This window comes from Schistocerca serialis, chromosome 10 (genome assembly GCF_023864345.2).
Source record: "Schistocerca serialis cubense isolate TAMUIC-IGC-003099 chromosome 10, iqSchSeri2.2, whole genome shotgun sequence".
Lineage (NCBI taxonomy): Eukaryota > Metazoa > Arthropoda > Insecta > Orthoptera > Acrididae > Schistocerca > Schistocerca serialis.
The window spans coordinates 88,996,138-89,020,086 of NC_064647.1; the positions used below are offsets into that span (position 1 = coordinate 88,996,138).

General features: G+C 44.8%; 1 protein-coding gene across 6 annotated transcripts in view; it reads left to right on the forward strand.

The window, feature by feature from the left end:
* Positions 1-23,949, forward strand: part of LOC126425122 (F-box/LRR-repeat protein 7-like) — an 82,416-nt gene that overhangs the window by 13,471 nt on the left and 44,996 nt on the right. For all 6 annotated transcript variants that reach the window (XM_050088056.1, XM_050088061.1, XM_050088060.1 and 3 more), the window contains exons 3-4: positions 4,730-4,898; positions 12,381-12,700. In XM_050088056.1, coding sequence (XP_049944013.1) covers positions 4,730-4,898; positions 12,381-12,700 — 489 coding nt within the window. The remainder of the gene's footprint in view (positions 1-4,729; positions 4,899-12,380; positions 12,701-23,949) is intronic.

The following is a 23,949-nucleotide window of genomic DNA, read 5'->3' on the forward strand; positions in this document are numbered from 1 at the left end:
GCTGCAGTTACTGTTGGAAGTTAAGAATACAATCCAAAATCCAGTTCTTCAAATAAATATGATGTTTCTCATAAGCAGCATATTGTGTATTCTTCTCTTGTTTAAAGGGACCATGTTGTACAAAAGTGCTTCATTATTCAGAACATTATACTGATAAGGACTGAGTTCAAAAAGCTCTGTCTTAATTCAGATCCCAGTTGTGTGAGTATGTCACAGTTTTCTCTTGATCCTGTGATGACAATGAAATTATCACGGTTCCTCTTGAGACTAGTGCTTCCACAACTGTGGCATTCAGTAAGCCACAAATAAGCATGTGTCATGCTAAATGGCAAGCACCTCAGGCAGCTCAGCATTCACTTGTCAGGTACGGGTTTGACAAACATGAGTTTCCTCAGCTAGGGACTGGTAAGCATCACCAGTCCTACGTAATCATAAACTCTGGGCAAAGTTTGGGAACCACTGTGTGCCACAACAGCGGAGTGTTGTGTCCCACAGGGACTGGGGATCTCGGCTTAGTCATCCTGATTGTGAGGATGGTCAAAACCCCTATGAAAGAAATCCTCAGTCTCAAGGTGTGCCGTGTGCCTGTGAGATGAGTGGCTCTGGAGGTGGAACAGTTGTTTGTAGGCAACCTTTGAGGAGCCTCGCACACTTGTCATATAAGTTTTACTAAGGTAAGTGGGGCTCTGTGTGAGTGGACCTTTATTTCCCTGGCTGCTCACAGGACTGAGATGGAATCCTCGAACCCAAACTTATAGACTGTTAGCATGATGGGTGTGCCGTCTGGCAGTACTCACACACACTCATCCTCACAAATGAGGGAGGCTTGTCCTCCTGATAATGAAATTGTATTTAGTTATAAGGATCAAGGAATTGCAAATCAAAATGTATTTGTAGCAGAGTTGCACTCTACCAAAACCCTAGTTTGGTAGTTTTGGTATAGTACATAAATAACATGATATAATGTTAGGATTATTGCTAGCATTGATAGGGAAAGAAAAATGAATATTAGAGAGAGAAGGTGGCAGCCACTGACTTCTCATTGTTTTTTTGTTTGTTTCTTTGTTTTGCATATAATTAGAACCACACATTGATAACTGTCAGTCCATTGTGTATTTTATGTCCTTACAAAATACAAATTATATGTTATAAGTATTAAAAAGTGGTTGATCACATAACTTCCACAATCTTATTTAACAAAAGCAAGCAGAACCCCTGCTATTGACCTGCAAGTAGCTGTGGGGTGGGGTGGGGGGGGGGGGGGTGGTGGTGGTGGTCGTCGGCTGTTTTTATCATTGCTACATAACGAGCTGCTCCTAGCCCCATTCTCCAGCATCATCAGTAAATACGGAATCGTATTTTAAATTTTTTTACGTAATTTACATTCATGCCTAAGTCTTGTCCTCTGAAACTCTATATTAGTATTTTCACACGGTTTTAAGGTTCGGATGACGATTGTTCGACAATTGAGACCCATCACCTGATTCATAAATTTTCTATTTTGGCAACATGCCTTCTGTTCTAGACAGTTTGTATTTAAACACTTTTATTCTAATTTTTTAATCTCAGCTTCCCAGGAACAGTGTTTCAAAAGATAAATAATAACATTGCCAACTACCTGAAATGAAAAAAAAAAAAAAAAAAAAATGTTCTAAAAATCTTTAGACTGAATGTTATATGTTTAGTATGTCACCACTAAATATGATCCAGTTTGAATTTTTTAGTACTGGACAACACATGGTTATTGCTGATTTTTTTTTTTTTTTAAAAGCCTAGTACATAAATGTTGTCTTTGAATACCGTATTTACTCGAATCTAAGCCGCACGCTTTTTCCAGTTTTTGTAATCCAAAAAACCACCTGCGGCTTATAATCGAGTGCAAAGTAGGCAGAAGTTCTGAAAAATGTTGGTAGGTGTCACCACAACTAACTTCTGCCGTCGAATATATGTAGCGCTACACAGGCATGTTTTGCAGGCAAAATCTCTGCGTCAGTAAATAAATTAAAAAAAAGGTGGAAGACGAGCTTTTTTCTCTGCCCCGAGTTTCCACCACTACATTTTCATACATTATTCAATGAGGTAAATACAAATTCCGTATTGGTCATCTTTGAATGTAGCAGCATTTTAATTTACTACGAAAATCCGACTGGCAAGACTGTTTGGGATATTTGTCAATATGGCCAACTCTACGTTCTGAATTTTTTCCTACCTGTGAGGAGAGATGGTTGCTAATAGGAACTTTTTGAATTGTGAATCACATGCAGTATTCTCTTCACCATAAGAATAATACGAATATAAACATTTTGCCATGTATTCTTTCGTGTTTGCTGCTATCTCATTTAAATCCTGTCTGCCTAGTAAACTATGAAACTAGAGTGAGACAACAGCAAACGTGGAAGAATATACATATTGTGTCATGTTTATATCCATATTATTCTTTTGCCTAATAGTGATACTGTTCTGGCGTAGCAAGACAGCCACGCCACGGAAGTAGCCGAAAGGCACGCATTTAGTTCACGCAGGCAAGAGATAGGTCTGTAACAGGATACGTAATGAATGCTATAAAGAAAAGTACGTAGCTTCTGGAATACTTAACTTTAATCCATCCTTGGTACATCGCTATTGACGATATAAGTGAGACTCCATAGATACAAGCAATGTTACTAATGGCGCCTTGCTAGGTCGTAGCCATTGACTTAGCTGAAGGCTATTCTAACTATCTGCTCGGCAAAAGAGCGAGGCTTCGTCAGTGTAGTCGCTAGCTACGTCGTCCGTACAACTGGGGCGAGTGCTAGTCCGTATTTCGAGACCTGCCTTGTGGTGGCGCTCGGTCTGCGATCCCTGACAGTGGCGACACACTGGTCCGACATGTACTAATGGACCGCGGCCGATTTAAAGCTACCACCTAGCAAGTGTGGTGTCTGGCGGTGACACCACAGATACAGTCAGAAATGAAGCATGGCAGTTGACTAGATTTTTAAATCTAAGATGACCCTAATTTCTGTGCGGAATGTAATGTAGTAAAGAGGCGTCTGCAAAGATTTTCAAACGGAGAAAAATTTTCACTAAAGTCTCGTTCAGAACATCTTCTATCATTCGCAGTCTATTATTTAGTTCTTGTTGATCATTATCAAAGAAAGCAGCAGTGTAAGTAACAACAAATAGCAGTCTCTTGCCATTGTTTCGCTAATGAGACGATTTCTCTCTCTCTCTCTCTCTCTCTCTCTCTCTCTCTCTCTCTTTTAATTGTAAGCGGCGGTAGCGTGCACAAAAGCAAGTCATGCTGTGAGCTGTGACAGGCCATTAACACTCATTATCAGAATGTGACAAACAATGCAGAGATAGAGAAGATCCAACGGAGAGCAGCACGCTTCGTTACAGGATAATTTAGTAATCACAAAAGCGTGACGGAGATGATAGATAAACTCCAGTGGAAGACTGTGCAGGAGAGATGCTCAGTAGCTCGGTACGGGCTTTTGTTGAAGTTCCGAGAACATGCCTTCACCGAAGAGTCAAGCAGTATTTTGCTCCCTCCTACCTATATCTCGCGAAGAGACCATGACGGTAAAATCAGAGAGATTAGAGCCCACACAGAAGCATACCGACAATCCTTCTTTCCACGAACAATACGACACTGGAATAGAAGGGAGAACCGATAGAGGTACTCAAGGTACCCTCCGCAACACACCGTCAGGTGGCTTGCGGAGTATGGATGTAGATGTAGATGAATTCATGACACAGTACAATAATGCATTATCAGCTTAGAGCGACGTAAACACCTACAACAAAAAGAACGGCACTTATCAGATCAAAGAAAAATAAGCAATCAATTCAAACCAGACGAAGCACGTGAAAAAGGAAGGGTACCCATATAAATACGGACGGAGCGCCTGACGCATAGCAGTGGCTAGCTAGTAAAGCTTAACTGCTAAGCTTACGACTTGAACCAAACTACTGTAGCTGTATCGCCATTCATTTGACCTAAATTGTGTCTCATATTTCAATGGACCAACTTTGTTTTGATTTGGAGGTGCGGCCTAAAACTTTTCTCTCCCCTTGAATTTCGAGTCTCAAATTTCAGGTGCGGCTTAGATTCGGGAAATTTTTTTGTCCTTGATTTCGAGTCTCATTTTTCATGTGTGGCTTAGGTTTGAGTGCAGCTTAGATTCGAGTAAATACAGTAATTGTGTGTTAGAATTATCTTTTTTATACTACATTTTGCTGGTGTAATTTTGTAAGATACTATTTGAAAATGGACTGGTAGCTACGAAACATTGTGAAAAAAGAAGAAGACGAAGAAGAAGAAGAAGAAGAAGAAGGGGAGAGAGAGAGAGAGAGAGAGAGAGAGAGAGAGAGAGAGAGAGAGAAACACGGTGAGGCAGAATTTTATGCACTGCATCTATGTCAAGGGAAAAACTTCTTTTATAGAGTATATTGTGAAAGTGTCTCCAAATATCTTCTTGTGAGACTGCTTCCTGAATTAGGTTGTGAAAGGAACGAAGTTGTTAACAGAAGAAGAATGGTCATCAGGCCACCTGAACCATTGTGAATCGGTTAATTATGCTGCTTTGAAAGCGAAGATATCTTAATTTCCCACTCATACTGTTATGAACATGCAGTGGACACAACTGTGTCAGTAAAGCTACATTTGCAGTTATGTGATTTTATTGCTGAAAATGTTGTGCTTGTGCAAATGAAACTAAAATCAAATCTACTGCTCTTGGCACAGACAGGAAACGAGTGAAGAGGAGGCTATTGCGACATTTTCTGCAGTGCCACAGCTGCGGACTGTGATCCTAGAAAAAGAAGTCTCACCTGGTGTCTTCCAGGCTCTGTCTAGAAGCTGCCCACACCTTACCACTCTCGAGATTAACTTTTGGCAGATGCTGACTTGCTTGGTAAGTGTCTCGTATCGGTGCTGGAGAGATCCCTGCTGAGGAGGAAGTATCACTCACTATGAGGGGTGTCTGAACAGTAATGGAATTATTTTTTTTCTTCTGATGCTCCTGTCAGTCTCAACTATGCTGCCACCTATCTCAACCAATTTGACTTAGATCGGTTAAACTGGGTGATGTCTTATCTTCACAATCCTGTCTAGCTCGGAAGGGCAAACTTCCTCTCACCGATGTAATTTGTATTGGCAGGCTGTGTAGAGCTTGACTAGGACTTCAACATATGCAAATAGTAAGACACAACATGCAACCGTTTTTGAGAGAATCGAATTTGAACATTTTATGTGTGGTTACACGATTCGTATGGTGAAACGTAATCGAGGATTCTGTAGCCAAGTGAGTAAGCGTGTAGTTTCATAAGTGTGAGGTCTGTGGATCAACTATCACTTCCCACATAATTTTAACAACAGATATGTGTGATGACAGAGAACTGCTTACGAATGTAACCCAAATTTGTTATGCAATAGACACACTGAAAAAGCCATACACACGCAAAGATTTGACATTCATTGCAGTTGCTACATCTCACAATAATTAATGTTCTCATGATCAGTATCCTCCTGATTCATACAGTGCTCCATAGATTGCACATTACACTTGCCACATGTAGATAAAATAATATAAATAAAATGACTGTACTGAATTAATTGGAAGTTGCATATCCATTTTTTGTTCTTATTATGAAGCTTTTTTCTTCTTTTTTCAGCGTAAAGACTATGAAAATAATAAATTAATGATTCAGTAATGATGGTTTGGACAGTCATAATAATTATGTGGGAAGGGAAAAAAGTGCAGGCGGTGATATTCGATCCTTGGACCTTGCACTCCCAAAACCAACTGCTTAACACACTTACTGTGGGCTTTGTTAGTACTAGAGGCCATACAAAGTTTATAAATATCTGTAGAATGTTCAAACGTAATTTTCTCGAAAATGGTTGAGAGTTGCATCTTCGTATTTATGTGTGTTGAAATCATAGTCCTGCCCTGCACATCCCATAAGAATCAAATCAGTGAGGGAAATTCGTACAGTCCCTTGTCAGTCAGCTTTAGGCTTTGAGTATCAGTACTGCTGTTTCTGTGAACATCCTTACAGTTACATGTTGGCACACACAGTGGAATTTATGGACAATTAATGAGTCATGATGAGTTCTGTCCCAAACTCAGGGTCCCTTTTTTATAATTGTCTTGATCACTTCAGTCAGAGTTATAACAGTTTATTGGATTTGATTCTTATAAGCCATTCCTAGAGTTAAAAAATACAGAAAAGACTAAATGCAAAGTTACTATTGAATTAGAAAAAATTATGGTACAGTGCAAATAGGGGTATAAAAATATGGTCAATACCTTTCCCAAAAGTTACATGTCTGTTACATGCCTACATCAGTCAGTTGACATCAAGTTGCACAGCTTCTTATATGTTGTACTTGTCAGGCTGAAAAGTTATCTTCATAGAAAGTGGCATACAAGTTTAGAAAGATAAACTTAAAAACTATAACAGTCATTGTTTTTCATTATTTTAATGTAATCCACTACAGTTTTCAGTATTTGAAGGAACTACAATGAATTATGAATAGACCACTCATCTGATAAGCAATGATTATGTTATAGGTGTTTTAAACATTCAGATTTTTAAGTAATTGTTCCATATGTGGAAGCCAAGTACAGTTGAAGCCCCTCTATGTACGTAGCTGTTCCACATATGAGCAAGTAAAGCAGCTGATGTCGAGTGACTGAGATGGGTGTGAGGTGACTGTTTGGCATGTTAATTTTGTAATCAGATATTGGGTACATTTTCCTCTTTCTCTCGCAGTTTTTAATTTTCTTACTTTTAATAGTAACTTTTGAATTTTGTCATCGAGTCAAAACTCCAGTGGGATAGAAACAACTGTGAATGAAATTGAGAGACCAAAAGTATTTTCGAAAATAGATTGGCTGCACCAATTTGACAGTGGAAAATTTCACTCAGAGTATGGTGAGATATGATGTGATGTATGGAAAAACTATAAGGACTCTGCTTCATGAAATTCTCAAGTTATTAAGCTATAAACATCGTTTCAGAGGTGTCAGGAAGACATAATGATGCATCCCACTCTGGAGCCTCGTGCCAGCAAAAGTGATGAAACGTGTCACATCTTCATAACCTTTCAAACGGTGGTTGTCGAATGGCTATACAAATCGTAGCAGAGGCTCTCAGTGTTCTGAAAACCATTATGCATGACACGATTAGCCACAATTTGAACATGGAGAAAATGTGTGCTCAGTCAGTCCCCAAACTTTGACTGACTGCCCTGAGAATGACAGTACAGTGATGGTGAAAAAAATATTGAAACACATTTTTTTTTGTGTGTGTGTGTGTGTGTGTGTGTGTGTGTGTGTGTGTGTGTGTGTGTGTGAGGGGGGACTATCATTATCACCAGTGAAATGTGGAGGCTCGGATACAACTAAGAGACAGGGCACTAAAATTAGGACGGCCCTCCCGAAACACTCCTTGCCTCTAGGAGCCGAGAGTGAGTTGATCAAAAGTGAAGTTTCTACCAGTTGTCCATTTCTGCAGTGGTGGGGACATTTGCAAAGATTTTGTAGCCCGAGTACACAGAGGCAAGGCTGTCTACCACATATATGTTCCCGTGACGTTAAGGAAAAGAGCCATCCAAACACAAAGGGACAGCCACAGTGCCCACCAGTTGCACAGCGGCAATGCTCCAACTGCATGCCTCCTAGTTGTGGCCGAGTATGACTCGGCAGTGCTGCCACGTTTCCATCCCGTCCAGCGGTGGCAGGCATTTTCCAATTTCCTGCTGCTCAGAATTAAGGCCAGTCTGAATGGACTCAGTTTGTTGACAACTGAAACAATCCAATCTCTGTCATGGACAATTGAGGTACAGACTGTAAAAGTTGGTTATTGCCAACATTATAGTCCAACAATGCTGTCCGGCAACATTGTAGCCTTGCATGAGAAGTAGCAATTTGTGGATGTGTTATTTATTAAGTAAATGAACTGCCAGATGAATGTGTTTTTCTAGAATGCTGAAACACTATTTTGAATATATCATTTAAAAGCAATTAATCCAAAAATTGGTGAGACCGATAACAATATGAAATTGTTTCTATCAGTTAGAACCAGACTGGTGATCAACCTTCATTTCTCCACTGGCGGTGATTCGTGCAAAAATTTGCTGTTTCTCTTTGAAGTGCCTTTTTAATCGGCAGGCCTCTTGGTTTGAGGCATTTGCATTGCTGTGGTGGAAGGAACCAAGGGATCGATTGAAGTATGAATTTGAAGGTGCAATATGAATGTGGGATTTTACTTTTGTGGTAGTTACAATGGCTCACTCAGATAAACTAAATATATTTTTCCAATGGAAAGAACAGTTAATAAGAACTATGTATCACCGTGTGGAGCCATTTAAGATAAAATAACTCTGTGAAGTTGGGAATCACAAATAACAGTTTCGTATATTTTCCTCACCAGCAGAAAAGCAGCAATGAAAATTCTGTCTGAGATTTATACATAAAATCATACCTAAATAGAGGAATTCAGTAGTAGATTTTGAGACTTCAAGGGCAATAAAGTAAGTTTCAATCTCTTTTGTTCCCCTCTCTGCATAAGTGCAGACAAAGTCTCCAAGGATTTACATATGGCTTGTGAAGATTTTCAGTGTCACTCAGATTTGGAAAAAGTTTGAAAGTGTACCTCTATTGGAGTTCTGTCAAAAGTATGTGCTTAAGGAAAAATATTGCAGCCTTATTAGTGTGCTCTGTCTGTTTTGCATCACTTTTTTTTCTAATCACTGACACTCATGTGGAGAGTTGACTTAGAGTTGCGTCAAACCAGATATTGGAAGCCTTGTTCAAGAGTAGCAGTGCCAGGCTCTTCCCTTAATTAATCAGTATTTCTTTCTTGTACTGTACCACAATAAGAAGGGAAAAAAAGACACACCAGGACAGAAGCATCCAAATGGGATGAATTTGATAGCAGTAGTGTAGTGTATAACAATCAAATGTTTACAATTTGAGAAAAATTGAATGATTTATTCAAGACAAAGAGCATCACAAATTGAGCAAGCCAATAATGCATTGGTCCAGCTGTGGTCCTTATGCTAGCAGTTAGCTTGGCATTGATCGAAAGTGGTGTCAGATATCCTCCTGAGGCATATCGTGCAAACTTCCATCTGACTGACACATTAGATCATGAAAATCTCAAGGTGGTCAGAGGGTCCTTCCCGAAATACTTGAAATGTTCTCAGTTGGGTAGGGATCCGGCAACCTTACTGGCCAAGGTAGGGTTTGGCAAGCACAAAGACAAGCTGTAGAAATTATCACACTGTGTGGGTGGGCATTATCTTGCCGAAATGCAAGCTCAGGGTTGTTTGCCATGAAGGGCAACAAATTGGGGTGTGAGATATCGTCAGTGCCCTTCTGTTCTGTAAGGGTGTTACAGATGATAACCAAAAGGTCCTACTATGAAAAGAAATGGTGCCCCAGGCCATCACTCCTGGTTGTCAGGCCATATAGTGGGCGACAATCAGGTTGGTATCACACCTTTGTCCATGTCACCTCGAGATACGTCTTCACTGCTCATCAGTGCTCAGTTTGAAGTGGAACTAATCTCTGAAGACAGTTCTACCCCAGTCAATGTGATTCGCAGCCAAATGTACCCAACAGCACTGCAAATAGGCATGTTGATGTGCAGATGTCAATGGCAGTTGGTGCATGGGCTGCTGTGAGCTCAGCCTCCTTTGTGTGAGCCTCCTATTAATGATTTTTGCAGTCACTGAAGCACCAGTTGCACAATGGATCAATGATAATGATGAATTTGAGGCTCTTAGTGCCTCTCTGGCGATTGCTCGGCCGCCACATTCTGTCATCTCTCTAGGTCACCGCTTCCTTCGTGACACTATGTTTTGCCGCCGTTCACCTATGCCTGCCAACATCTTCGAATAGTGGTATCACTCCATATTCAAATGTGGAATGATTCGCTGATTATACTGACCGGGTTCTTTGAGCCCAACTACATGTTCTCTCTCAAATCCCGATATATTGTGAGGCCTTGTGAGGGACCATGGCTTCCATAGACTTACTCACTCCACCTGAGCCACGTACCCCTACCTTCTACCTATTACCCAAAATTCACAAAGAGAACCATCCTGGCCGTCCCATTGTAGCAAGCGTCAAAGCCCCAACTCAACGTATCTCAGCTCTGGTAGACCAGCACCTCCAACCTATCACCCGCAGACTCCCATCCTACATCAAAGACACAAACAACTTCCTAGAACGCCTCAAATCCATTCCCACTCCTCTCCCACCTGAAACCTTTCTTGTCACCATAGATGCTACATCCCTTTACACAAACATCCCACATACCCATGGTCTCTCTGCCCTTGAGCACTACCTCTCCCAACGCCCCCCCGAAGATCTTCCAAAAACCTCGTTCCTTATCACACTTACCAACTTCATCCTCACCCATAATTACTTCACTTTTGAAGGCCAGACCTACAAACAAATCAGGGGAACGGCCATGGGAACCAGGATGGCTCTGTCCTATGCCAGCCTCTTTATGGGCCGCATGGAGGAGGCTTTCCTGAAGACCCAACAGCTGCTTCCCCTGGCCTGGTATAGGTTTATAGATGACATCTTTGTGGTCTGGACTCATGGTGAAGAAACACTCCTTAATTTCCTCCATAACCTCAACTCCTTTTCGAATCTGAATTTCACCTGGTCCTTCTCCAAAACCCAAGCCACCTTCCTGGATGTTGACCTTCATCTTGTTGAAGCTCACATCCACACCTCTGTCCATATCAAACCCACAAACAAACAACAGTACCTTCACTTTGATAGCTGCCATCCTTTCCACATCAAACGCTCCCTTCCCTACAGCCTAGGTATACGTGGCAAACGTAGCTGCTCCAGTGACGAATCCCTCAACAATTACACCAATAACCTAACCAATGCTTTCCTCTCCCGCAACTATCCCACAGACCTTGTCCACAAACAGATTTCCCGAGCAATACATTCCTCCCCATCCAACAACAATGTTCCTACCCCCAGACCACACAGAAGCATCCCCCTTGTCACCCAATATTATCCTGGCCTCGAAAACATCAACAAATTACTCCGCCAGGGATATGACTTTCTCAAGTCAACCCCTGAAATGAGATCATCCCTTGACAAAATTCTCCCCACACCACCCAGAGTTGCCTTTCGTCGCCCCCCTAACCTCCGTAACATCCTTGTTAAACCCTACAATATTCCCAGACTACCTTCTCCACCCAGCGGTTCCTACCCCTGTAACCGACCCCGCTGCAAAACCTGCCCCATGCATCCCCCCACAACCACCTACTCCAGCCCCACTACTGGTAAAACATACACAATTCAAGGCAGGGCCACGTGTGAAACTACACATGTCATTTATCAACTGACATGCCTGCACTGCACAGCCTTTTACATCAGCATGACAACAACTAAACTGGCTGAGCGCATGAACGGACACAGACAAACTGTCCGCCTAGGAGATGCCCAATACCCAGTAGCGGAGCATGCCCTCCAGCATAATTCTAGGGACCTAGGAACCTGCTACACCGTATGTGCCATTTGGCTTCTCCCACCCAACACCAGTCCCTCTGAACTGCGCAGATGGGAACTTGCACTCCAACACATCCTTTCATCCCGCCATCCCCCTGGGCTGAACCTACGTTAAACAACCTCAATCCCATTTACTCTTCAGTCTTCTCCTCTTTCCCTTTCCTCTTTAGCCATTCACGTATCTTTTCATCCTACATAGTTGTGTTTATCTTTATACTATATACCTCTTTACTTCTGTATGCATCCTCTTTGGTTTGAAGCTGGCACAGTACTTACAGTAGAATATCTTTGGCTTCCCTCTGACAACCATGCCTCCATCCTTGCACCCTCCCTATTTTTCTTTCCCTGTTGCTCCATAACCTGGGTTGTGAGTAACTGAATCTCCTTTCCCTTCTTCCCTTTCTTTCCCCTCTCTCCTCCCCGATGAAGGAACATTTGTTCCGAAAGCTAGGAACGTAAATTTTCGGTTCTGTTTTATGTGTTTTATGTGTATGTATCGGCTGTACTGAGCTGAGGTAAGTACTGGCCAGCCCCCTCTATCTCTTTGTTAGTATTTGTATTTACATTACATCATTCAGATGGCAAGTACTACAGTGTAACTGAAATTCTGTCACACATAGCATAGACAGATGCCCCTGATGATGTAATCCGTGTAATTTTGGAATTCTGGGGCAGTTTTGTCACCCTTTTTATCCTTCCCTGTGTCTAATGAGTTGATTTGTTAAGATGTGCAGTTTCGATGTCCTGTATATACGCGATTGACTTTGTTTTTGTACTCGTATCAGTTCTGCAAATTATCCATAGTGTATCATAAACCTGACTCGTGTCTGCTTCGCTTTGATTCAGGAAGCAGACAACCTCTTTGCTGGCTGTAGAAAGATCCACACATTGTCCATTTCCGACAAGGGTATCCGAGCAAACGTGAGATTCTTGGACGCCGTGGCACGGCTGGCAGACCTGAGAGTGCTGCACATACAAGAAACTGAAGATGCAGACAAGGTGATTCCACTGCGCATTATAGCTGATGGCTGCCCACATTTAAGTGACTTGCGCTTGGGGGACGTTTTTGGCCTATGCTACCAGTATCAAGATGCTGAGTATTTCATCAGTTCCCATAAATGTGTGCTCAAGAGCCTGCGTATCAGGTGGACATCAGTCAAAGGCAGGTGAGTCTAAAGTCGTGACGCTCATCTCGTACGATCAATCGCTGTGTTGCCACCTCTGCTGTGCGCACACTTTGTATCCTTCAATTTGTTCACTACAGGTGAGTTCTTCTCATCCTGGCATGTGGCCTGCCCTTCCTATTTAACCCTCACCAAACTGTCCCTCCCTCCTTCCTGAGGAAGGAACTGTTGGTATTGAAAGCTAGTAAGTGTATCAGTTTTACTTCTGTATGCATCTATCAGCAGTACTGATGCTAAGTGCTATCCAGCAATTTTGTGTAAAAAAAATTGCCTTTTCTTTTAAAAAATCTTATTTTCTGATAAAACTGTATGTATACCAAGGTACTTACAATGAAATCAGATGTAAACTGAAGCTTCTGTGTTTGATGTCTTGTAAATTATTTAGTATAGTCCTCCATGAGCTCGGTGCCCATCTCAGCAGGAAAATGTACAACTTTCAGTTTAAGAACTACATGTAGAGCATAATCAAAATGTTCATTTCTGTGCAAAGGACCTGTCTTAAAGAACTTGTCACTCAAATCAAAGCTTGTGAAAAAAATACTCATTTTATCATAAACAAAACAATTCAGTCCCATTACTAATCATTTCTGGAATTTGATTGATTCCTATTGTAATAATTTCATTCTTTTTTTTTTTTTTTTTTTTTTTTTTTTTTTTTTTTTTTTTTTTTTTTTTTTTTTTTGTGGGGGTTCTGCCTTACAATTTAATGTATTGGCTGTTTTCATTTATGTTTCAGAAGATTAATTAGGATAAAATATGACTAAGTCAGTAGAATTGAAGGCATGTATCAACTACTATTAATTATTTTTCAGTTTTCATAGAGTCACATGAGATATGTCATGTTTGCCAGTTTGCTGTTTACAAACTTTTGAAAGACTCTAAAATCCAAACACATTGGTTAGTCTTCAGAAGGGACACAGAATTATGCTTGACACACTGGTGATAAAGAAAATTGAAAAATAACAAACTGAATACTCTTCTTGTAGTTTTAATTTAAATTCATCACAGGTACTTTTGACAATAAATAGCTTTTGCCATCAATTATGACGAATATACGGTGGAGCACAGAAAGATATCTTACTCCACTAGACGGTGCTTTGGGGAAAGAGACCACAGTTAATACTAAAATTTCATTTTAACTGTATTTTGTCTCCTCAGAATATCTGAATAAAAATTGGTGATTTCAGACATATTAGTGTGATCTGAATATTCTGTGAACTTTACGTGCTAAATTTCACTTTGGAAGTAATTACAATTGATAATGGAGCAAGAGTTTTGGAATTTAGTCAAGCTTGGTATATTGGGACCTATATTTTTACTATTCAAATTGTCTTAAAAATGTTTGTGGAATTGAATACATGCATCCAGTATGTAAAAAATAAATACAAAAAGTATTTTTCCAAAAAGTTTTCAGCTAAACCTCACACGCCTCCAAAAGTGTTGATATTTTTTGTCATAGTCTTTTTTACCTGCTCTCTTCTGTCGGAAGTTAAATAACTGAATTATGTGCAAAATTATGGGCATTAACTGAGTAATAGATTTTACTTTTATTTTGAAATCCACTTATATGTAAAACTTAACACTGGAAAAACCTGAATGGAATAACAGTGTGAATTAGGATAGGTTACTGCTCACCTCATTGAAGAGGCCTTGAGCTCCACAGTTTGGTTCAGCACCCAGAGACACCAGTGACCATGTGCGTATTTGTATTTGTATTTATTTATTTATCCTGTGGATCACATATTGTACAAAGTACACATTGATATAGGACAAGTCATTTTTCTTAACAAATATGTAGTTTGGAGAAAAAAAAATAGGCAATGGACTGCCATTTAAAAAATGTACACAAAATTGTTCATTGATGAATATAGTAACTTCACATACAGAGAATACAAACAATTTACATGGGGAACTAAGAAACATGTAGTCAATGTAGTGCTACTTTAAATTTACACAATAATCACTGAGATTACAGAATAGTGAAAATGTCAACTGGAAACACAACAGAAGGACAATGTCATTTAAAAACTACATTAAACATGAAATTAACATTGAGATTTCACAGACAATTAAGTTTTAATACTAATAGAATGTGTACTTGTACATTCAAAAGCGAGTTAAAAAATTTTGGGAAGTGAAACTGAAACATAGTTGTGTATAGTAGAAATTAGGTTATTATTTTGCCTACAGAATGTTTTACTCTAATCACAGTATTTTACAAAGGAACTTTATAATTTTTCATTTCCAGGAATTCTTGTAATGAATAAAAACAGTGCTTTGTCAGAAATGCCTTTAGTTTATTTTTAAATATTGGATCTGGAGCAGTTTTTATCTGTTCTGGAATTTTATTGTGTAATATGACACCCAGATGAGTTATATATTTTTGGTATGATGATGTCCTTGAAAAAATTTGATGGATATTAGATTGCCCTATGGTATAATGAGCGTGTATATCATTGTTTTGGATTAATTTGCCTGTTCTTGAGAGGTATTCCCTGGTGAATAGGATTGTTTCTTGAATGAATAGGGATGGGATGCTTAGAACATTAAGTTTTATAAATTGACATTTACAGGATTCCAGCTTTTTGAGGCCACAGATTATCCTCAGTGCTCTTTTTTGTAGTTTAAATATATTTGTGCTGTGTTTAGTTGTTGTGATAGTATGGAGAGAGAGAGAGAGAGAGATGGGGGGGGGCCTTATAAATCTTAGTAAGGGCTTTGTCTCATAGTTTAGCCTACTTTTAAGTGTGCCCATCTTCCGCACAACCCCTCCTCTGCTTGACTAGTACCACTCTGTCCTAATTCATACCTTTTAATTTTGGTTGGTCATCTTTACATTCCCAATTAGCCAAAGTGAAGTTTACACATCATGCAGTCATTTCCAGAGAAGGCATGTAATTCTGATCATTACATATCACTGCGTTTATTGCTCAGTCTTTGACACAAACAAATTTTGTTGTGTCCATCCTCTATAAGTAATTGATAACTGCACAAAATTTTAGCGATTTTTCTGTCTGTTTTTCCATTTTATTGTACTCCAAAGTTTCAAAGTTTTGTTGTTTTTACCATTGTGTTGGCACGATATTACACTTTAATATTTGGAGAATAAATGAAATTTCTTTTTTCTCAAATGAAATGATACAATTTTCGAGACTACTTTGATCTGATACAATTATGATTTTTATGCATTTTTTATCAGCCAATCTATGTGAAATTACATGGTTATATACTCTCTAGACCAGGGGTTACCAACAAAATTTTCTCGAGGACCCCCTCATTGAGCATGATTGGTACCTTGTCATATCACAGTATCAGGCACCTAAAAAAGCTAAATTAAGAGTCTTTTTATACATTTTCTATTTTTGGTACTTAGAAAAAACATTGACATATTCATTATTGAAAAAATATTGTGCTTAAAACTTTTTCAATTTATTGTTATTGTTAAAGATTTGAGTATTGCTAGACGCAGAAGTTAGCATTCGCTAAAGCTCTGCTCATGCAGGAAGTGGCCAAAACAAAAACTCTATTATCATACGAAATATATTTAATATTTTTTTTTATTATAATGGCATCTCGCGGACCCCTCTGGCATAGCTCGCGGACCCCTGGGGGTCTGTGGACCACATGTTGGAAACCACTGCTCTAGACTATAGACTGTAAAGAAAAATTTCACCCCCCAAAGGGGCCCACAGTCCTTTAGTAAGTACGTGTGTGTGTACGCACAGGCCCCCGAGCTATTGCAGTCTCCTTTCCTTTCCTTTGAAGGCTGCATTACCATCCCTGTTCTTCTCCCTCCTTATCCTTGCTCCTTTGTTCGTGCCCCCTCTTTTCCCTCTTAGTGAACTTCTTTATGTTGACCTGGCTATCCTCCTGGCTTTGTTTTGGTCTGTGCTATTGTTTAGCTTGCTGTTTCCACGTCCTTTTCGGCGTGTTTTGTCCCCTTGGGGTTTGACCTCCATTTCCAAAATTTTCCATTCAGTGTGAGCCACTTGGAGATGAACTCCCTACCTAGCTTCCATGGTGCAGGTTCCTCTCCCCCTCCCCTCCCCTTTCCCTTTGCACCCTGGCCCCCCTCCCCTCCCCTTTCCCTTTGCACCCTGGCCCCCCTCCTGCTAGGTCACCAGCACCATAGCCAGTCCATGTGGTGGGGCTGTTAAGTACCCACTTGGCGTACCCCCCTGAAACCACAGGGATCACACTACTAGTACCTGAGCTGTTAATGGCTCGTGTATGCCCAGGAGTCGATGCTCATCATTTTGGGGCACCAGAACTCCCTATAATGGCCGCTGTGCCATATGGCTCTTGCTGCGGCTGGGTGGCACCCACGGGATGAGCCCCTGATCGGATTGGGTGGTACTAGGGCGAATGCCTTGTGCATGAAGCAACAAAAGCTTCACCATCATGGCCATGCTGTGGCCGTCTCTAAGAGTGGTAGCAGATGTGACACTCCTTCTTCTGATCCTTCAGCCTTCCCTCCCATGGCCACCCCCTGGGAGGAGGGTCAAACTCGCCAGCTTGGGTTGAAACCTTTCCCTCGGTACCTGGTTTGTACCAGGACGGATGGCGATAGTTTTGCCATGACCGAGCCTTTGTTTTACGTGGAGACAATTGAAGATAAGTATGGCGAAGTTAAATCGATGAGTAAAATGCAGTCTGATGCTTTGCTCATCGAGACATCTTCTGCTGCCCAATCTGATGCCCTGCGTGCTTGTAACCATCTCGGTGACATCCCAGTCTCCGTCACACCCCACCAATCTTTGAACTCAGTACAGGGCATTATTTTCCAATGAGATCTTCTCCTGCAAACTGACGAGGAGCTCCGTGCTAACCTCGAGTGGCGAGGGGTTCATTTTATCCGCTGTGCGCAGCGAGGCCCTCCAGACAGTCGCATCGCTATGGCCGCCTTTGTCCTGGCCTTTGAGGGTAATGTCTTCCCAGAGAAGGTCAAGTTAACGGTGTATCGGTGTGATGTAAAACCTTATATTCCACCACTGATGAGATGTTTTAAATGCTTAAGGTTTGGACACATGGCTTTCCGCTGCACCACTGATCACCTCTGTGGTGACTGCGGGTGCCCCCTCCATGAGGGGAGTGCCTGTGCTCCCCTGCCAATGTGTGTAAATTGTAATGGACAGCATTCTCCACGCTCACCTAAATGCCCGGTGTTTGTGAAAGAAATGAGGATTCACGAGTACAAAACCTTAGATCGGCTCACCTACACTGAGGCTTGTCAAAAATATGACCGGCTCCATCCTGTGTCTATGGCATCAATTTTTGCTTCAATTACGCCCATTCCCCCTCCTACTCCCTCCTCTTCCCATCCCCGCCCCCATTCGCCCCATGCCTTCAGCCTCCTCCTCCTCCTCCTCCTCCTCCTCCTCCTCCTCCTCCTCCCCCCTCCTCATCCTCCTCCCCCTCCCCCCTCCTCATCCTCATCCTCCTCCCCCTCCCCCCTCCTCATACTCCTTCCCCTCCCCCTCCTCATCCTCCTTCCCCTCCCCCCTCCTCATCCTCCTTCCCCTCCCCCCTCCTCATCCTCCTTCCCCTCCCCCCTCCTCATCCTCCTTCCCCTCCTCCTCCCCCTCCTCCTCCCCCCCTGCGGGTTCGGGGGTTAGAATAGGCCCGCGGTATTCCTGCCTGTCGTAAGAGGCGACTAAAAGGAGTCTCAAACGTTTCGGCCTTATGTGATGGTCCCCTGTCGGGTTTGACCTCCATATCTCAAAATTTTTCCGAAGAGCGAGCCGATTGGGGAAGGGCGCCTTACTTGGTGCATTGTGTCCATGTTGTGTTGAGAACTTTCGCCATCTTATTCGTCGTTGCATTGCAGTCTTGCCCGCTCTCCATCTCTTGGGCATCGATGCGCCCCTGCGTGCACTTTCTGCCAAGCACTGTGCAGGGCCATTTTCTGCACTGACGACGCCCATGGACCACATGTCACCTAACATCCAGCACGGTAGCCAGTCCGTTGTGGTGGGGCCGCCATGTACCCTCTTGGTTGTAGCCCCCTGACAACACAGGGATCGCTCTACTGATGCCTGCGCCGTTCACTCCCCACGTATGCCAAGGAGTAGATGCCCATCTCCCTGGGGCATCAGGACTCCCGGCAATGGCCATCCTGCCATGTGGCTATTGCTGTGGCTGGGTGGCGCCCGTGGGGAGGGCCCTTGGTCGGAGTAGGTGGCATCAGGGCGGATGACCCGCAATGAAGCGTGGTACATCATCTCTCGCTGGCGGCCAGCCGCCAGCAGTCTCTAAGCGTTCTTGGGCTCAATTTAATGCTCAGAAGTACGATCCGAAAACGTTCCCCTCCCTGGCCACGCCGTGGGAAGAGCGTAAGTCTCAGGATGGAGGTAACAGTTATTCGCCCCGATTCTTTGTTTGCACGAGAGCTGATGGGGAGTCTTTTCTTTCCACAAAGCCTCAGTTCTTCGTCGAGCATTTAGAGGACAAGTTTGGGGAGGTGGAGGGCTTGTCTAAAATGCGCTCTGGGTCAGTACTGATACAAACGGCATCCTCCGCCCAGTCCCGCAGGTTACTTGCTTGTGACAAGTTGGGGGATGTTCACGTTTCTATTACACCGCATAAGAGTTTAAATATGGTCCAGGGTGTTATTTTCCATAGGGATCTCCTTTTGCAGTCTGATGACGAGCTGCGCGCCAACTTAGAACGTAGAGGTGTTCATTTCGTCCGGCACGTTCATCGGGGTCCGAGGGACAATCAGGTTGCTACCGGTGCCTTCATCTTGGCCTTCGAGGGTGATACGTTACCGGAAAAGGTCAAGGTGATGGTCTACCGATGTAACGTCAAGCTCTATATCCCTCCCCCGATGCGGTGCTTCAAGTGCTGGAAGTTCGGCCATATGTCTTCCCGCTGCACTTCCAGCCTCACATGTCGTGATTGCGGACGCCCATCTCATCCCGATACTCCATGTGCCCCGCCTCCCATCTGCGTCAACTGCGGGGAGCACCATTCACCTTGCTCGCCTGACTGCACAGTCTTTCAGAAAGAGCGCAAAATCATGGAATATAAGACCCTGGACCGGCTGACCTATACTGAGGCCAAACGGAAATATGACAGACTCCATCCTGTGAGAATGACATCTTCTTATGCAGCTGCTACAACAACTGTGCTAGTTTCGAGACTTCCAGCCAGCTCGATAAGCAGTAAGACTCCTCCTGCCCCCTTGCCCGTGGGGGGCTCTACCCAACAGGTTGCTCCTGCACCACCTACCTCAGGAGCAACCTCCTCCCACCCGTCGGGGACGTCCATCCCCGCTTCTCAGCCGGAGAAGCGTCTAACTTCTTCGACTACTCTCGCCCGTAAGAGTTCCCTTGGGACCCTCCCTTCCCAGGGTTCCACCAGCGGGAAGGATGACGGCCACCAGTGGCATAAGTCCTCACCAGCGGCCGGGCGTAGGGCTTCCCGATCCTCCTCTGTCCCGGAGACTGAATCGGTGAAGCCTTCCCAGCCGGTGAAACCCAAGGTTCAGCGAGAGAAGTCCAAGAGAAAGACCTCTAAGGCCAAAGAACTTGCGGTGGCACCAACCCCACCGCACCTTTCGCGCTCTGCGTCTGAGGATGAAGTCGAGATTCTAGCGTCCGCTGAGGACCTTGATCTCGCTGGTCCCTCAGACGCCATGGATGCCTCTCGTACGGGTACTGAATCGGTGACAGTGAGTGAACAAGCGGCGTAAATTGCCTTCCCAGTCCTTTCACGCCTTTCTCAGCCATGGACAATACCATCCTCCAGTGGAACTGCGGCGGTTTTTTCCACCATTTAGCTGAGCTCCGCCAACTTCTCAGCCTTCGCCCTTTCTTCTGCATTGCTCTCCAGGAAACTTGGTTTCCAGCGATGCAAACCCCCGCCCTCCGTGGCTATCGGGGTTATTACAAGAACCGAGCAGCTTATGAAAGGGTGTCTGGTGGCGTCTGCATATATGTCCTTCACACTCTGCACAGCGAGTCTGTCCCTCTCCAGACGCCTTTAGAGGCTGTCGCTGTACGCGTATGGACGCCACAGGCTATTACCGTCTGCAGTCTTTACATTCCACCGGATGGTGATGTCTCGCAGCATGTCCTGGCTGCACTGGTCGCCCAATTGCCGCCGCCTTTCTTGCTATTGGGCGACTTCAACGCCCGTAACCCTCTGTGGGGTGGGTCAGTGGCCACAGGTCGAGGCGCCATCGTTGAACATTTGTTGTCGCAGCTCGATCTCTCGCTGTTAAATGATGGCGCCTTCACACACTTCAGTGTGGCGCATGGCACCTACTCCGCCATTGACCTTTCCATCTGTAGCCCTAGCCTCTTACCGTCTGTCCAATGGAGTGTGCATGACGACCTGTGTGGTAGTGACCACTTTCCGCTCTTTTTGTCACTACCACAGCGTCACTCTTCTGGGCGCCCTAGCAGATGGGCTATGAATAAGGCTGACTGGGATTTGTTCTCCTCCACTGCCGCTTTTGAGCCTCTCTCTACTGATGACATTGATGCGGTGGTTCAATCTGTCACCACCGGCATCGTTACTGCCGCCGAATCTGCCATTCCCCGTTCTTCTGGGTCCGCTCGGCGGAAGGCTGTGCCTTGGTGGTCGCCTGAGATCGCTGAAGCGATTAAAGATCGCCGGCGGGCGCTCCAGCGTCACAAGCGACATCCCTCCTTAGCCCACCTTATCGCCTTCAAACGGCTGCGTGCGCGGGCCCGCCTCCTCATCCGCCAAGGCAAGAAGGAGTGCTGGGAGCGGTATGTGTCCACCATTGGCCTCCATGTCACTCCCTCGCAGGTCTGGGCCAAGATTCGACGCATCTACGGCTATCGGACCCCTGCCAGCGTCCCTGCGCTCTCACTGAATGGAGCCGTTTGTACCGACTCCGACGTCATTGCAAATCGCTTAGCAGAGCATTTTGCTATGAGTTCCGCTTCTGCGAATTACCCCCAGGCCTTTCGCTCCATTAAAGAGCGGCTGGAACGTCGGAGCCTTTCGTTTCGCAGCAACCACCCGGAATCTTACAATGCTCCATTCAGTGAGTGGGAATTTCGCAGTGCCCTCGCTGCTTGCCCTGATACCGCTCCTGGGCCAGATGGCATCCACTGTCAGATGCTGAAACACCTTTCAGTGGACTGCCAGCGGCGCCTTCTCGATCTTTACAACCGTCTTTGGGTCGAGGGGGAGTTTCCGTCGCAATGGCGGGAAGGCATTGTCATCCCCGTTTTGAAACCTGGGAAGACCCCTCTGGAGGTGGACAGCTACCGTCCCATTAGCCTCACCAATGTTCTTTGTAAGTTGCTTGAACGGATGGTGAGCCGGCGCTTGCATTGGGTACTGGAGTCTCGGGGCCTTCTGGCTCCGTCTCAGGGTGGGTTCCGTAAAGGCCGCTCCGCCACCGACAATCTGGTGAGTCTGGAGTCGGCCATCCGTACTGCTTTTGCCCGCCGTCAGCACCTGGTCGCTGTCTTTTTCGACATGCGGAAGGCGTACGATACGACATGGCGTCATCACATTCTTTCTACGCTTCATGGATGGGGTCTTCGGGGTCCTCTGCCGATTTTTATCCGCAATTTTCTGTCGTGTCGTACCTTCCACGTGCAAGTCGCGGCCTCGTATAGTTCCTCCCACGTCCAGGAGAACGGTGTGCCACAGGGCTCTGTTTTAAGTGTCTGTCTGTTTTTAATAGCCATTAACGGGCTTGCTATGGCCGTGGGAAATTCTGTCTCCGCTTCCCTGTATGCTGACGACTTCTGCCTTTATTACAGCTCTACTGGCATTTCAGCTGTTGAACGTCAGCTACAGGGCGCTATCCGTAAGGCACAGTCTTGGGCTGTAGCGCATGGGTTTCAGTTTTCGGCAGCCAAGACCTGCGTTATGCATTTCTGCCGGCGCCGAACAGTCCATCCTGAGCCGCGGCTTTATCTTGCCGACGAACTCCTTGCTGTGGTGGAGACCCACAGGTTTTTGGGGGTGGTTTTCGATGCCCGGTTGACTTGGCTGCCTCATATCCGGCAGCTGAAACAGACGTGTTGGTGGCATCTAAACGCTCTGAGATGCTTGAGCAACACCCGCTGGGGCGCCGACCGCTCTACACTGTTGCGGCTCTACCAGGCGTTAATCCAGTCCCGTCTGGATTATGGGAGCCTGGCTTATGGCTCAGCATCCCCATCTGCGTTACGGGTGCTGGACCCGATTCTCCACAGCGGGATACGCCTTGCCACTGGTGCTTTCCGCACCAGCCCTGTGGACAGCGTACTAGTGGAGGCAGGTGTACCTCCACTGCGGTTCCGACGCCAACGTTTGCTGGCCGCTTATGCTGCCCATGTTCTAAGCTCGCCCGGGCATCCAAACTATCGCCTCCTGTTCCCGCGGTCGGTCGTCCGTATGCCAGAACGTCGGCCCCGGTCTGGTTGTACAATAGCGGTCCGCGTCAAAGAGCTTCTCTCTGGGCTCCAGGGTTTCACTGTTCCACCTCCTTTCCGGGCTACTTTGCATACACCCCCATGGTGTGTTCGTCGCCCTAGCCTTCGGCTCGACTTGGCACAGGGCCCTAAGGACTCAGTCCCTCCAGAGGCCTTCCGCCGCCGCTTTTATTCCATCCTGGCCACGTATCAGGGCTCTGGTGTTGTTTACACTGGCGGTTCGATGGTTGCTGGTCGTGTCGGATATGCGCTCACTCTAGGGGACCTTTCCGAACAATGTTCCTTGCCGGATGGCTGCAGCGTTTACACTGCTGAACTGGTCGCCATCTTTCGTGCCCTAGAGTATATCTGCTCCTGCTCAGGTGAGTCCTTCGTTATCTGTAGCGATTCCCTGAGCGGTTTACGAGCTCTCGACCAGTGTTTCCCTCGTTCTCGTTTGGTGATGGCTATCCACGAGTCTCTGCATACTCTCGCCTGTTGCGGCCGCTCTGTGGTCTTTGTGTGGACCCCCGGTCATGTCGGTATCCCGGGTAACGAACATGTTGACCGCCTGGCGAAAGAGGCCACCAGTAAGCCATCTCTGGACGTTGGCCTCCCGGAGACTGATTTGCGGGCAGTCTTCCGCCGCAAAATCTTGGCGCTATGGGATGATGAATGGCGCGAACTGCCAATGCGCAATAAACTCCGTGCTGTCAAGGAGACGGCGGCTGTGTGGCGGTCATCCCTGCGAGCCACTCGCAGGGACTCAGTAGTTCTTTGCCGGCTCCGCATTGGCCACTCCCGGCTGACACACAGTTATTTACTGCGCCGGGAGGACCCTCCTCT